Raw genomic sequence first — 14,753 nt, 5'->3', positions numbered from 1 at the left:
TGTGAAAGTACGCGTCCTTCAAGTTGAGCGTGGCATACCAATCTGCTGGATCTAGTGAGGGGATGAAGGAGGCCAAGGAGACAATGCAGAACCAGAGTTTCTTCACGAACTTGTTGAGCTCTCGCAGGTCAAAGATATGCCTGAGGCCACCTTTGGCTTTCGGTATTAGGAAATACCGGGAATAGAAGCCCTTGCCCCTGTGCTCCAGAGGAACCTCCTCCACTGCCCCTAGTGATAGGAGTAACTGCACCTCCTGGATGAGTAGATGCTCATCAGAAGGGTCCCTGAAGAGGGACAGGGAAGGGGGGTGGAAAGGCACAGAATTGGATGGAGTATCCCCTCTCTATCGGGCAGAGCACCCAGCAGTCTGAGGTGATACGGGACCATGCACGGTAGAAAGGGGATAGTCCAGAGGAAAAAGTAAGGCGGAGTAGATGCAGTCTCTGATCTGGTGCGCTGTCCTTGACTGCACCTTCAAAAGGCTGGTTTAGGGCCAGAGGGCATCTTGGGCTGGCCAGAGCCCTGACCTAAGGTTGGGTGTTGCCTCCTCCTCCAAGAACCGTCCTGTCGGTTCTGCTGATGGAATCTCGGAGGAGGTTGCAGTCGGAAGTGTCTCCGCCATGTGGCTGGAGTGTGCAGACCCAAAGACTTGAGGGTGGCTCGTGAGTCTTTCAGGCTGCGCAGCCTCTTTTGAAAGACGGACAAGAGAAGAGTCTCACCCTTAAATGGGAGGTCCTGAATGGTCTACTGGTCTACTCCTAAGGGAGCCCAGAGACTTGTAGCCATGAGCCTAGTGGCAGCATCTGCAACATCCAATGCAACCTGGAGGCAAGCACGGGAGACTCGATTCCCATCCTACTCCAAAGCCGAGAACTTGGTTCGGTAGTCTGAAGGGAGGAGCTCAGTAAATTTAGCCATCACTGCACAGGTGTTGTTCATGTACCTGCACCTGCTGACAATGGCCTGTTGGTTCGAGATATGGAGCTGCAGACCCCCTGTAGAATAGAATTTCTCCCAACAAGGTCTAGACACTTAGCCTCCCTGTTTTTTGGGGAGGGCCCTTGAAAGCCCTGTCTCACACTGGTTAGCAGCATCCACAACAAGAGAGTCAGGGGGTGGGTGGAAGTAGAAATGTCCGAGCCCTTGTGGAGGGAATGAAATAATGCCTCTCATTGTGCTTGGGTCTGCCACAGGGTCTTGGTGGTGTCCACAATCAATACGGGAAGGCCCTCAGGGTGCAAGGATGTCCACCACAGGATCAGCCTCCTTGACTACCTCCTCGGTCTTAATGCCCAGACCCTGAGTGGCCCTGCACAGCAACTGCTGCAGCACCCTGTTGTCCTCAAGCGCAGGAGTTATGACTGTACCCACCAATGCTTCATCCAGTAATGAAGAGGAAGAAGCGTTCAAAATGAGCGGATGCTCCCTGCCATCTGCCCCAGGGATCCCCCGAGACTCTAGGGGCAGCATTGGTGCTAAGGGTGCAGCCGACGGTGCCAGAGCTGCAGATGACAGACCAAGAGTTGGCGCAGCCATCAGTATGATAGGAGGAACCGAAGGAGCCAGCGCCAATCCGCTCACAGGCACCGAGGAAGGCAGAGGGCCCAACGTCGACGCTGCTGGTGCCTGCGTCGTAGTTGACAATGGTGCCGGCGTGGGAGACAGTGTGAGGACGCTGGCAGAACCAAGTGAGAACCAAGCACAGTGCCGGAGTCAACGATGGTGCCGCTGTCAGAGGCGTTGGTGTGTGGGCAGGTGCCGAGGGCAGACATGTAGCTGATGGCGTGACAAAGGTGGCTGAAGCCACAGAAGACATCATGGAGCTGTGACCTTGGATTCCTCCCTGTGCTTGGTGAAAAGCCCAGGGTGTCCAGAAGGGCCACTGAGGCGGGTTCTGCCATCGCAGAGGCCACACCTGGGGCTCGCTCCTGTCTCTCCCAGACCTCAATCTGCAGTTCCTGCTTCTCCTGGAGTGATAGGAGTCAGACTCTGACTCCAAGGTCTCTGAGACTGAAGACCACGGAGGAGCCAAGCCTCGGTGCCTTGAGCGTCAAGAGCTCGGTTGAGTGGGTAGGCTCTCTGTCCAAGTGAGCCGGCGCTGAGGGACATAGCGATGGGGAGCACCTCGACATCATAGCCGGCTTCCCTCCTGATTGCACCAGGGGGTTGGGGCAGGTCCACCAGCACTGAAGGTTCTTCCCTCCTGGAGGGCGAGAACAGCACCGTAAGGTGCAGGAGGTCCTGAGCGGCTTGGTAAGCCTCCGACATTGAAGGGAGCTGTAGCTGCTGTGTAGGGAGCGGCGCCTGGGGGGGTCAGGATTCGACACAGCCCCAGCAGGGGATCCAGAACTGTGGCCCACCTGGGGTCTCACATCTCTGGGTTTGGCCGTAGGAGAGCGGCTGTCCAGTTTCTTTTTCTTCTGAGGCACCAGCGAGTGGGATCGGTACTTGCTGTCAGCTGGGCCTCGCGAGGTGCCATGGCGGTGCCAAGCATCTCGAGAGGAGTCCTTTCTCGGCACTGAGCCTGACAACGGTGCGGGGGAGCTCCACGTCAAAGACTAAGCGTTAGAGGCCAGGTCCCCTGAGCCCAGGTCGGAGTGAGGGCGTAGGCTGCCTCCACTAGGATCACCTTCAGCTGCTGTTTCCTTTCTTTAAGAGTTCTAGGGTGATCTTACATGGCAGATCTTACAGCTATCCTTTTGGTGTCCCTCCCCTAGGCACTGTAAACATGAGGAGTGTGGATTGCTCTTTGGCATGTGCTTTGCGCACGCCACACAGTTTTTAAACCCCAGGGACCGCAGCATGCCACTGCTCTGGGGAGGCGGGATGGGGGGGAACCCCCAACAACTCTATGCTAAGAACTCTAAGACTAAGGTAACTATATACAATGAGTAGAGAACGTGCTTGCTAAGCAAGAGTTAAGTTCCAGCCAACTGTCACTGGCGGTAAGAAGGAACTGAAGGGGTGACAGGGCTCTATATTAAGCGCCATGAAGGCGTGACTCCAGGGTGCACTCAGGCCGACCCAGTGGATGCTGCTAGGGGAAAAATCTTCTGGCCATCATGCATGTGTGCACACACACACCTGACTGGAGTGGAGTGGACATGAACAAGCACTCAAAGAGAAACTGAATCTATCTTTGTCTCTGTACAGCACAAAGTACAAGGGGGTCCAAACACTTTGACGGCCCTATGGGCATTATGATAACATTAAATAGTTTCTTCCTACTACTTCCTTTCCCTGAAGCCTTAGATCCAAGTAGGGGGCTCTTAGTGGATATGATGCAGAGGTGTAGCGTTCCTCGCATCCGACATGGAAAAAGGGTGACAAAAAGGGTAACACTGGAACTGATAAGCAGGCTAAATGGAGAGTATGCCCTGCAAGACTGGATTATGCATTGGGAAACTGATGGCTCAGATGAGGGGAAGAGAAGGTGCCCTGTGATGTAACTGACACTAGCAGGATGCACAGCACATTTCTAGCTGTGGGAAGAGAAGCGGGTACCAGAAAGTGTGTGTAGCAAGGGTGGGGGGAGAGTGAGAGGGGATCTTGGCAGTGTCAAAGGATGAGCCATCTACTGTGAGGACCCCCAGTAGCAGAAGCTAGCAAATCAAAGGTGTCTTCCCTTCTCCTGTTACATCACACCCAATATTCAAGATCTCTCTCCAACAAGCTACCAGAAAGCCAGTTAAAACAAAACACCATAAAAACCGCACAAAAAACGGGGAAAAAAAAAGCAGCTTTAGAGAAATCTTAAATGTGACTAGAAGGATAGATCAACCTGGACAATCCAGACAGGGTCCTTTGCTTAAATATATGCACTGTTGCCTTGTAAGTTTTATGGGTGTGGTTTTTAAAACTGCTCAGCATCAGTTAACTCTGCTCCCATTTAAGACCACATGAATTTTACCATTGCCTTAAATGGAAGAAGCAGAGTTAGGCCAGCGTTTAGTGCTTTGAAAAGCCCACCCTTAATTCTTATTAGAAATATGACAACACTTTCCTATATAGTTAAAAAAAATCAGCTTATCCAAATAGAAGGTATGTTAAAATATTCACAGGGAACAAAAGCACAGAGCTGAAACTAAAGTGAACACTGCACTCTAGAGAAACGTAGACCATCCTTCAAATTATAGCTGTATCAGATTTTCTTAGCTGAGCACTCCATATGAGTGCAACAGTAGGTATTTAATGCCAAAACATTTAAAGGACATATTTACATTTTGAGTCTTGCAACATACCTATCACCGCTGTTCGAAAACTGAAGGCTGTCCACTTTGTCCTGCAAAAGAAAAGTTTTTAAGAGAGGTTAGAAGTTAATTTTTAATCAGGAACTTAATTTCTTTTAGAAAAATGTACATAGCCTTCTTTACAAAAGACGTTAACATACAGGATCAGAAAAAAGTATTAGCCAAGTCCCAGAGAATGTGATCTCTTTTGCAACACTGCAGAAAACTCTCCCATTTCAGAACAATTTTGATTAAAGTTTCACAGTACAGAATATTTTTGATACTAACTGGTACATATAATTGAAAGGTCAGCAGATCCCTATACAATGATCTTAGTAGAATTTGCTAAGATTCTGACCCTAAATTTAAATTGCAACTTTTAAAAGAATGGTCCACTTTTTAAACTCATCTTGCTAACATACTTGGAATGAATTTGTGAAACTTTGCAGACCCATCAATAAGTAGCTTTCCATTAGTAACTAGGCACTTAAATTTGAATTTGGACTTTCACTGTCCTAAGCAAGTTAGAATCTAGAGGAACTGGTTTCTACAGCAAAACTGTATTTGCGCAGAGTAAGCAAGTTTCCCCCCACTCCAAACACACAAAATAGTTAGCTATTCATATTCATCAAGATAAAATGAATGGGCAAGGAGATGATGTACCCACACCAGAAAATTTGCGAGTTTTGGAAGTCTTCTCTAAAGGTAATGATCAACACTCCAACTCTTATCACCTCCCAAAACATATAATTAAAATGAGGAAGTTAAAGTATTATTTGGAAAGAAAGCAACTGAAACAGGGATATAAGAAAGACAGTCAGTATTTAAAAAGCCATCAATAACGCTTGGGAAAAAAATTTAACCACCACATTTAGACCACACATAGTTACAGATAAAATGTAATTCTCATACATCTTTGACAGCCTTTCTTACACTCTGACCACTAGTGCATCACAACTGACACCCATTCTAACATTTAAAACTTCTAAACAACTTCAATCATTTAAAAAAAAATAACCTGCCAGAAGAGTGTTCTTTTCTCCTTGGCCTAAATATAGAATCCTCTCCACAAACCACACCTGCCCATGGCCCACGACATGCACTACCCCATCCTGCACAACTGATAAGTTTCTTTTTAGCATATTTAAACTTATGAGCTCTGGAAATATGATTTTTACACTTTAAGTGAATACACCACTTCCTAACAAGACAATTCTTGTTTCTAACCCTGAAAATTACCAAGGTAACTGCCTCTAAAACTGACATGTAGAAGGTGTTTTAAACATATTTAAGAGATACAAAACTATCAGAGTCCTGTACAGCTGGACTCATGGTGCTAAAGGTGCCTTACTTCACAGGCAAATGATACATAAAAAATTTAAAAACTCAAACGCTATTTTATTAAGCATGTGGTACACATTATATACCACACCTTCATGTATTAAGGTTTATTGGCACACAAGTAATGTAACCATCCCCAATTCATACTGATAAAACTGTGGTCCTATGGAATTAGGAGTTACCTGCCCCTCCACCCCCACTCATTCTCTCTACGGATTTTTTTTTAAGTCAGCATGCTTGCTGGTCTACATTCCTCTAATGCTTCTGCACCCATAATAGAAGGTAGATATCTGGTTCCTACAGGAGATGAGCAATAAACAGGGGAGGAACACTAAATCAAGTTACCAAATAAGGCAGTAATAACAGTTACAAGAACCAAAGGAGAGAAGCTAAGTTTTTATGGTATTGGAGAGGACCCAAGATCACAATGTCTATAAACACAAAGGGTCAAATTCTCTCACACTAAGGCCTCCTTTTACAGTTCTGCAAGTGTGAAGTAAGGGTAAATGTAATTTATTCTTGCTTTAAGGCTCCTTTACACTTCCAGAGCAGTATAAATGTGAATCAGGCCCCAGAGAACATCTATAAAGGAAGGATTTTTTTTTTTTTTTAAAGCATGGAACATGTTAGAAAATACTTAGGCTAGCCATTAAGTTATTAATTGTAGGAGCAATTGAAGAGAAAATTGGGCACCATCACTGAAGATACTCAGTCGGTTACATAAGCCATTAGGGAAAGCAATGTTGGGAGCAGTCCTGTCAAATACAAAGAATCAAACTAATGCAACTCAAGTGGCCTTTAGTGATCCTAGTACTTATGTTGTAAGAAGAAATATTTATTGAAAATAGTCATAAACTGTATTTCTGATCTAAAATAGTCACTGAATTTCAAATTATAGCATACAGTATTGCAAGATTAAATCCATAGGTGATAAATATAATCATTTTAGCATGTATAACCTATATTTATTAACGCATCACAAATGAAAGTACACACTTCTGTCTTGCATGTTTAAAAAGGGTTCTACTGTTAAACATGCAAGACAGAAGTGCGTACTTTCATTTGTGGTGCAGTAATAAATTGCATTTATACTGCTGTAGAAGTGTAAAAGAGCCTTAAAACAAGAACAAACATTTACCTTACTTCACACCTGCAGAACTGTATAAGGAGGCCTTAGCGTATGAAACATACCTAAAATAAAACATACTTAAAAGAACATCATTGTGATATGTTCCCTCAATTCATTTAACCCATATAAAGTGTTTCAAGTTACCGTCACTTAAAATTTTGCATACTGGTGTGAAAATCTAATCCAGAAAACTTTTAAAGCCATCTCTAGAATGCTGCTAGAAGCCCCAACACAGTTCTTTAAGTATTTTAAATAGGTGACTTGTAGATTTAACAATCTTACTTACAGCATGGCTTTCCAGTTCAGCTATTTTTTCAGGTGTTTCAGAGCCAAAAAAATACATCCTGATAACATGATCTGTACTGCCTGTTGCTAGAAATGTACCACCTGAAAATTCAAACAGTAATTAAAAAGCTGACACAGATAAGAATTTTAATTTGTTACAATATCAGGTAGAACATGATAGATTAAAATTCTGACAAATGTCAAATTTCTTGCTGTTTTCCCACCACTATACAAAGGTGGAGTGAAAATTCATTTTTTTTAAAAATCCTTTTTAGCCATAAATAATAAAAAAGTAAAATCACTACATTTTAGTATGAAAGATTAAAGGAAACAATAATAATGAGAACTTTCTAAAACAAGGTTGCAGTTAAAATTATATACTGTTTTTAGAGTAGAAAGACTTCTCCATACTTCAAAAGAGTGTGTTACACTGGCAATTTTTCACTGGAAATATCCACATATTGTAAACGAAATTAAGGGTCAAGCGGAGAGATTTTATAGCAGGGAAACAGTAAAAGAGTGAAAAAAATCCAGACAACACATTTTTCATTCTCCTGCTTTTATTTATAAAGGATTCATCCAATCACTGGGAACTGAAGGAAGCATAGTCAAAACATACAAGACATTAAGCCATGTGCAAAGTGCATGCAAAGCCAATAAATTCACATTACACATTTTAAATATACTGTTGCCCCTTATAAGTATGCTGGTCAATTTCAGGGCCTTATAGCTGGTCAGTTTTGGTTACTGGAGAAAAACTGATAGGACCTCACACTGTGTATTTTATTTACATTATGTACATGTATCCTGTTTCTCTTAACACAGATGAATCTAACTCCAGAAACCCCAGCTCAGTCACCATCTGGAACAGCTACCTTCAGCGCTGTCCCCCCAGGTCTCCAACGGTCCTCTTAAGGGCTACAGAGCCTTCCCCAGCCCCGATGAGCTATCACCCTCCAATCACAAGCCAGAAAGGCGGCAGCAGATCTGTCACAATACCTTCAGCCAACCTACTGTTTTTGTGATAGATCTTCAGAGCATTACTGAACGCACAGAGCACATATATAACACACACACACACACACACACACACCCTGAAAATGCAAGAGATCATGTAGTTCTCTAGATTGGAGGTATCGACAGGGCGTATCAGACATGTTCTATAATGTCATGTAAGAGCCCAACATTATATTTACACTACACTCTTGTTGCCCAACTAGGAAGAGTGCTCCAGAAGTAGCTGATGTGCTCAGCACAGGAGAGGGCAAAGTAGCTTACAACTGGACCTTGCAACAAGTTCTTTGTTAAGAAAATCTTTGTCCATTCTTTCCCAGATGCTGAACGTTACCCATCTGCTGGCCTGATCGGCTGTCCCGGAAGATGCCCTACCTGCCCGGAGCCTGCATCCTAGGTGTTATGGGAAGTTTGCGAGGTTCATCTGTCTCTGACGACTACCCCATGCTGCTCATCCACATAGACACTTATGATACTGCCAGGTATGACCCCAATCAGATCAGCAATGACTGCAGGGATCTGGGAGCAAGTCTGAAGGAGTCAGGGGTGTAGATTCAGATATTATGGAAAACCTAACTATAAGATTTGTTAAGCATTGGAAGAGGCTTCTGCAGGAAGTTGACAGGGACTGCACACTGGAGGTTTTTAAAAACAGGTTGGACAAACACCTGTCAGGGATGGTCTAGGCATGCCTCGGGGCAGGGGGCTGGACTAGATAACCTCTAGGTCCATTCTAGCCCCTACATTTCTATGATTCTATAGAACAAGGCTTTGTAGGAAGAACAGGATAAAGTTATATGGATCCTTACATCCAATTCTGGAGTGTAAGGAGAGGAATTATAAGACTTATTACAAATGTAGGACAGTTGAAATTGACAGAATGTTTCTGTACATTAGTGGAAAAACCAATATCAACATGCATACAACTTACCAATGCTAAAAGAAGAACAAAGCATCTGAACTCCAGGCCTGGATTTCTCTGTAAACTTCACTGGCCGATTACTTTAAAAGAAAAAAGTTGCTGAAAAATCAGGACATGCAACGTAAAGATTAAAGGTTAACACAATCTTCCAAAATCTGAGTTCACATTGCCACAAACACATGCACAATCACCAATGTTGAGGAGCTAAAGTGTGTATGTTTTCTTTGTGAGAAGTCGGAATTACAGTAAGCTGTTTGATTTTTTTTTTTTTTTTTTTAGGGCTGTTGATCTCATGCGATTAACAAAAAAATTAATCACAATTAATCCGTTAATCGCACTATTAAACAATAGCACACCAACTGAAATTTATGAAGTATTTTGGATGTTTTTCTACATTTTCATATAGTATTCTGTGTTGTAACTGAAATCAAAGTGTATACTGTTTATTACAAATATTTGCACTGTAAAAATAACAGTATTTTTCAATTAATCTCATACTAGTACTGTAGTGCAATCTCTTTGATGTGAAAGTGCAACTTACAAATGTAGATTTTTTTTTTGTTACATAACTGCACTCAAACAAAACAATGTAAAACTTCAGAGCCTACAAGTCCACTCAGTCCTACTACTTATTCAGCCAATCGCTAAGAGAAACAAGTCTGTTTACATTTATGGGAAGATAATGCTGCCCACTTCTTATTTACTTCACCAGAAAGTGAGAACAGGCATTTGCATAGTACTTTTGTAGCCGGCATTGCAAGGTATTTACGTGTCAGATATGCTAAAAATTTGTAGGCCCCTTCATGCTTCAGCCACCATTCCAAAGGACATGCTTCCATGCTGATTACGCTCGGTAAAAAAATAATGCGCTAATTAAATTTGTGACTGAATTCCTTGCAGGAGAATTGTACATCCCCCGTTCTATTTTACCTGCATTCTGCCATATATTTCATGTTATAGCAGTCTCGGATGATGACCCAGCACATGTTGTTCATTTTAAGAACATTTTCATGGCACATCTGAGAAAACGCAAAGAAGGTACCAATGTAAGATTTTTAAGGACAGCTACAGCACTTGACCCAAGATTTAAGAATCTGAAGTGCCGTCCAAAATCCGAGAAGGACGACATGTGGAGCACGCTTTCAGAAGTCTCTGAAGAGCAACACTCCACTGCAGAAACTACAGAATCCGAACTACCAAAAAAGTAAATCAACCTTCTGCTAGAGGCATCTGACTCAGATAATGAAAATGAACATGCGTCAGTCTGCACTGCTTTGGATTTTTATCGAGCAGAACCCGTCATCAGCATGGACACATGTCCCCATGAATGGTGGTTGAAGCATGAAGGAACATATGAATCTTTAGTGCATCTGGCACATAAATATCTTGCGACGCCTGCTATAACAGTGCCATGAGAACGCCTGTTCTCACTTTCAGGTGACATTGTAAACAAGAAGCGGGCAGCATTATTTTCTGCCAATGTAAACAAACTTGTTTGTCTGAGCGATTGGCTGAACGAGAATTAGGACTGAGGATTTGCAGGCTCTAAAGTTTTACATTGTTTTATTTCTGAATGCAGGTTTTTTTGTACATAATTCTACATTTGTAGTTCAACTTTCATGATAAAGAGATTGCTCTACAGTACTTGTACTAGGTGAATTGAAAACTACTATTTCTCTTGTTTTTATATAATGCAAATACTTGTAATAAAAAATATAGTGAGCACTGTACTCTTTGTATTCTGTATTGTAATTTAAATCATTATATTTGAAAATGTAGAATATCCAAAAATACTTAAATAAATGGTATTCTATTGTTGTTTAATTGCACGATTAATCAGATTAATTGCTTGACAGTCCTATTTTTTTAAAATATATTCATAAATTTATGAATACACAGCCTAAAATAGCAGAGGTAATATGGAATTCCCCACAGTTTGGGTTCTCTCTCCTTTGCAAATCTGATTTACACACTCCATGACATATCCAGTAAGTGCTATGCTGGTGACATTGTACCAAGTGTGGAGCTTGGCCTACAAGGGTAAGGTATGTCTCAGGATTCTGCAGCTTCATGTAATTTTATGAGGTATAAAACAGATTTAAAAATCAAAGTTTTGTAAAGATATGCAACTGTTGAGTAAAAAGCTTGGTTTCATGCTCTGTGATGATGCAATGTCACCAGCTAAGCATGTGTTGCAATCACTCATGGAACAGATACTGATAAACATGGATCTGGGAGAGATGAAAAGGTAAGATTTTAAAAAGTCCATTATATGCCCAACTTTGTCAACTAAGAAAAAAATCCTACAACTGAAAGGCTGTTCTACTCCAAAAATTAACTGTAAAAATGGCATTATAGGTTTCCATGCTAAATACCTTAATGACTTCCAGAACACATGTATTTTGTTTACAAAACCCCCTCATATTATAAGGCAAGAATTGTGTCTTATGTTTGTACATCACCCAGCACAATGGGGGCCAAATCCTCATTGGGGATTTTGGACACAATAATATTAAATGTAAAGTGCTTTGAGATCTACAGTTGAAATGCACTATAGAAGTAAATATTACTTGTATATATTTTTTAAACTTATTTTTTTAACTACTAGCCCTATAAACTAAAACTGGGAACAGAGAGTGAACCTGGGACTCTTCTGTGTCATGTATCATTAAAAAGCTCTTTGGGCCAAATTATGCCTTAGTAACACCTTTGCAACTACACTGCTTTCACTGGCACAGGCGTAAGTGATTTCTTTTCACAATCTGAATTACAGACTTTTTTGCTCAAGTATTGGAAGTTTCCACATTAGACATACTGGAACAGTTCAACAAATTTGAGTATTCTGTATTAGATATTATGAACACTTCCATGGAAAAATATTAAATATATTCTGATCATGGATTCCTGCTTAGTACTAGGAATAGCCTAATTACTAATTTAGTAAAAAAATTGCATATCAAAACAGTAAATTGTGGCAGTTATGAATTGAATGACAGCAACATCTTTTAAATACATTTTTACACACAAGTTTCATGAAATGAACAAAAGTAATGGATCCCAGAACAACAGGACTGTCAAACTCAAAGACAGCAAAAATACCTTTACGATATGGGTCTAATATACTAAGATTTTCAATTTTACTTTTCCCACAGCATTTCTGATGTCGTAAGAAGCTAGTGAATTGGTTTGTTTGTTCCTCCGGACAATGAATCAATCACAATTTTGTAATGAATGCAGTGTGTAATGGCACTTAAAATATTCTGTAGGCTGTTGTGTGGGATATTAAGCTTTCTGTGTATAAACATCAAAAGATTATTTATACGTAACAAGTCAATTTACACCCCCCAAAATAACTGCCATCTTGTAATCAAGAAAGGAGAGACGACATTTGAAGAGCTCAACAGCAACCCACTTACATACCTGAATTTCATGGAATCTGCATCCCATTGCCAAAAGCAAACTGTTCCATCTGCACCAGTAGATACCATGTAGCGCATGGAGCCTTTGACCATTGGACTAAACTAAAATTAAAGCCATACACAGGAAATGTTAAAATAAAAACTTGCCAACTTTTTCTTTTTAATGACAATGTTCCCTGTTTGAAATTATTTTATAAGGAAATAAGTTAACTTTTTACAAATTCATATAATTTTTTTAAATTATTCTAGATTCTAATGAACTATGGGAACAGTTGAAATTCAACTGTTGACACAAACAAAGTTATAGGTCCTGAAATCAAAGGTTTGCGTCTTAAATTCCCTTTTTAAGTTGGGTTTATCTTGTGTATTCCAGCCATGACTATATTTAAAAAGAAAAAAAAGAGGCAAGTGCAGGAGATGTTTTACTCCTTTTAAAAAAAAAACTCAATTGACTGTCGCAGTTCACTGAAAATTTGTCAGTGAATCATTCTAGGTAGCAAACACAGAATTCTAAAGACAGTGGAGGAAATCTGCACTCAGCAGGTACTTGTTATAAATTCTGTTTTAACCAGGTCACACAAACTCGCATTGTTTAACCATTTACAGGTACTTGCTCTGTACATGTAAGTTCACATACTGATGTTTTTCTTTAAGGATTCTGATTCAAAGCTACACAGGTGGCTACCTATTTAAAAATAGCTACACAGGAGATGTGAAAAGCAACATACATAGTGGTTAACTTTTTTCAACTCTTCCCAACACCAAAAACCTTTTGTAATTTTGTAAAAGTAGCATTAAAATTACAAAGCTTAGCTACAGCCAACAAGAAAATTCAACACAACTGTCTCAGGTACAAATACTCAACAAGTCCACCAGCCTACTCGCATTCTGCATTTTAAAAGTCAGGGATAATGGGTGCTGAGACAAAGCCATGCTTACAAGCACCACAAACTGTGCAGGAATGAAAAGGAACCTCAACTCCAGAGTGCTGTAGGGAAACAGAATTGGGTGAAAGAGAGCTCATCTTCTACTGATTTCTGAAAGACAAGGGGGTGGTAAAGATGCCAGCCTTCCACTTCTCTCTCCCAAACCAACTTGCACTGGTGGCAAATTGTATACATTTTCTAATAAATAACCTGCTGTATGATTTGTTAAAAGTGGAATTACAAGGTCCTAAAATATGCAAAGTTTGGAAGACCATGATTAACACACAGCACTCACATTAAAGTACATTATATATTGAAACTAGAGAGTGGATTACCTACTACGCACAACAGAACATACAGAACACACTTGTGCATGGTTTGTTCCCAAAATAAGAGTCCTATGGTTGCATGTTTTAAGGTAAAGTCAGAAACTGTGGATTGCTGTTTCTCAAGCTTAGGGTGTTTTTCTTAACACATTATCAAATCAATGTAATTCTGAAATATAAAGTAAGTTTAAAATAAATTAATATTAAACCTGAGAAATAGTTCTTTGAAAGGAATATTCCGAACATCCTAACATACAAGTGGGATGTGAAACTGATTAGTCTATTTTTACTCTAAACTGAGAGAAATGGAAACAATGTAAGTGACAAGAGTAGATTAGATATTTTAAAGTATTGATTTTAATAATTTATGTTGACATAGAACAGTTAAGGTAGCATGTTTTCGTGCGTATAGGAGTTTTATTTTTGTTTTGTATCCTTCAGTATTAATATATTTTCTTTTAAATGAAATATGTAAATTTTATCCTAATATGGTCCTTTTATTAAAAAAGAATCAAAACTATTCTTAACTTTAGGCACCTATAATTTTGAAAATTCTGACCTTAGTAAATGTCAATACCAAACATACAGTTTGAAAGAAAATTCAGTCATGTCAAAGCCACAAAGTTTAAAATAACTTGCCACATTTACCTACCACTCTACTGCCGCTCCCCCTCCAACCTATCAGAACTTCAATTTGCTGTAAAATTTTTACTGGTTAGGAGTTATTTGTCTCAAAATACAAAAGTAGTAACTAATTTTCACTGTCAGAGGGTATTAACATAACAGAGCCATTAAATCCAGGCTCTTATCACATGGGCAGCAGAATTTCCCTAGACTTTGGCCACCAATTGAGAAAGTCAGGTACTTGTCCTCCTATAGGTTAGATAATCTTAGTGCATCCTATGACTAGTATAACTGCTATTACTGAATTAATTTCTCTTTAGCTTTCTTGACTCATGACACAAACACATCCCTGGTCATGTCTACATTAGAGGCATTACAGCAGCACAGACATAAAACTGAAGCTATTGTTACCTATCAGCTCTGTATTCTTGGGGAACCAGAGTGCAGTACCCAGCCTGTCTGACTCACAGAAGACCTTCCCCCTCCACCCAGCCTTTGCTTGAACCAAAGCAGATCAGAAGAAAGACTTACAAAAAGC

The 14,753-nt window shown here is 40.6% G+C and overlaps 1 protein-coding gene across 6 annotated transcripts in view; it reads right to left on the bottom strand.

Moving 5' to 3' along the window:
- The window catches only part of BRWD1 (bromodomain and WD repeat domain containing 1), a 117,851-nt gene that overhangs the window by 90,264 nt on the left and 12,834 nt on the right, over positions 1 to 14,753 (bottom strand). For 4 of the 6 annotated variants that reach the window (XR_012670133.1, XM_048866571.2, XM_048866550.2 and 1 more), the window contains exons 9-12: positions 12,341 to 12,441; positions 8,930 to 9,000; positions 6,986 to 7,086; positions 4,242 to 4,282 (exon numbers count right to left, since the gene is read on the bottom strand). Coding sequence is in view for 4 of the 6 variants with exons in the window: in XM_048866571.2 (XP_048722528.2) it covers positions 4,242 to 4,282; positions 6,986 to 7,086; positions 8,930 to 9,000; positions 12,341 to 12,441 (314 nt within the window). In the remaining 2 variants the exon portion in view is untranslated. Of the gene's footprint in view, positions 1 to 4,241; positions 4,283 to 6,985; positions 7,087 to 8,929; positions 9,020 to 12,340; positions 12,442 to 14,753 lie in introns of those variants that run through there. The other 2 variants (XM_048866560.2, XR_007358774.2) reach the window with 2 other exon arrangements.

Source organism: Caretta caretta, chromosome 1, assembly GCF_965140235.1.
Source record: "Caretta caretta isolate rCarCar2 chromosome 1, rCarCar1.hap1, whole genome shotgun sequence".
Taxonomy (NCBI): Eukaryota; Metazoa; Chordata; order Testudines; family Cheloniidae; genus Caretta; species Caretta caretta.
Note: the sequence above shows the minus strand (reverse complement) of the source record. Positions and strands in the feature narration are given on the sequence as shown.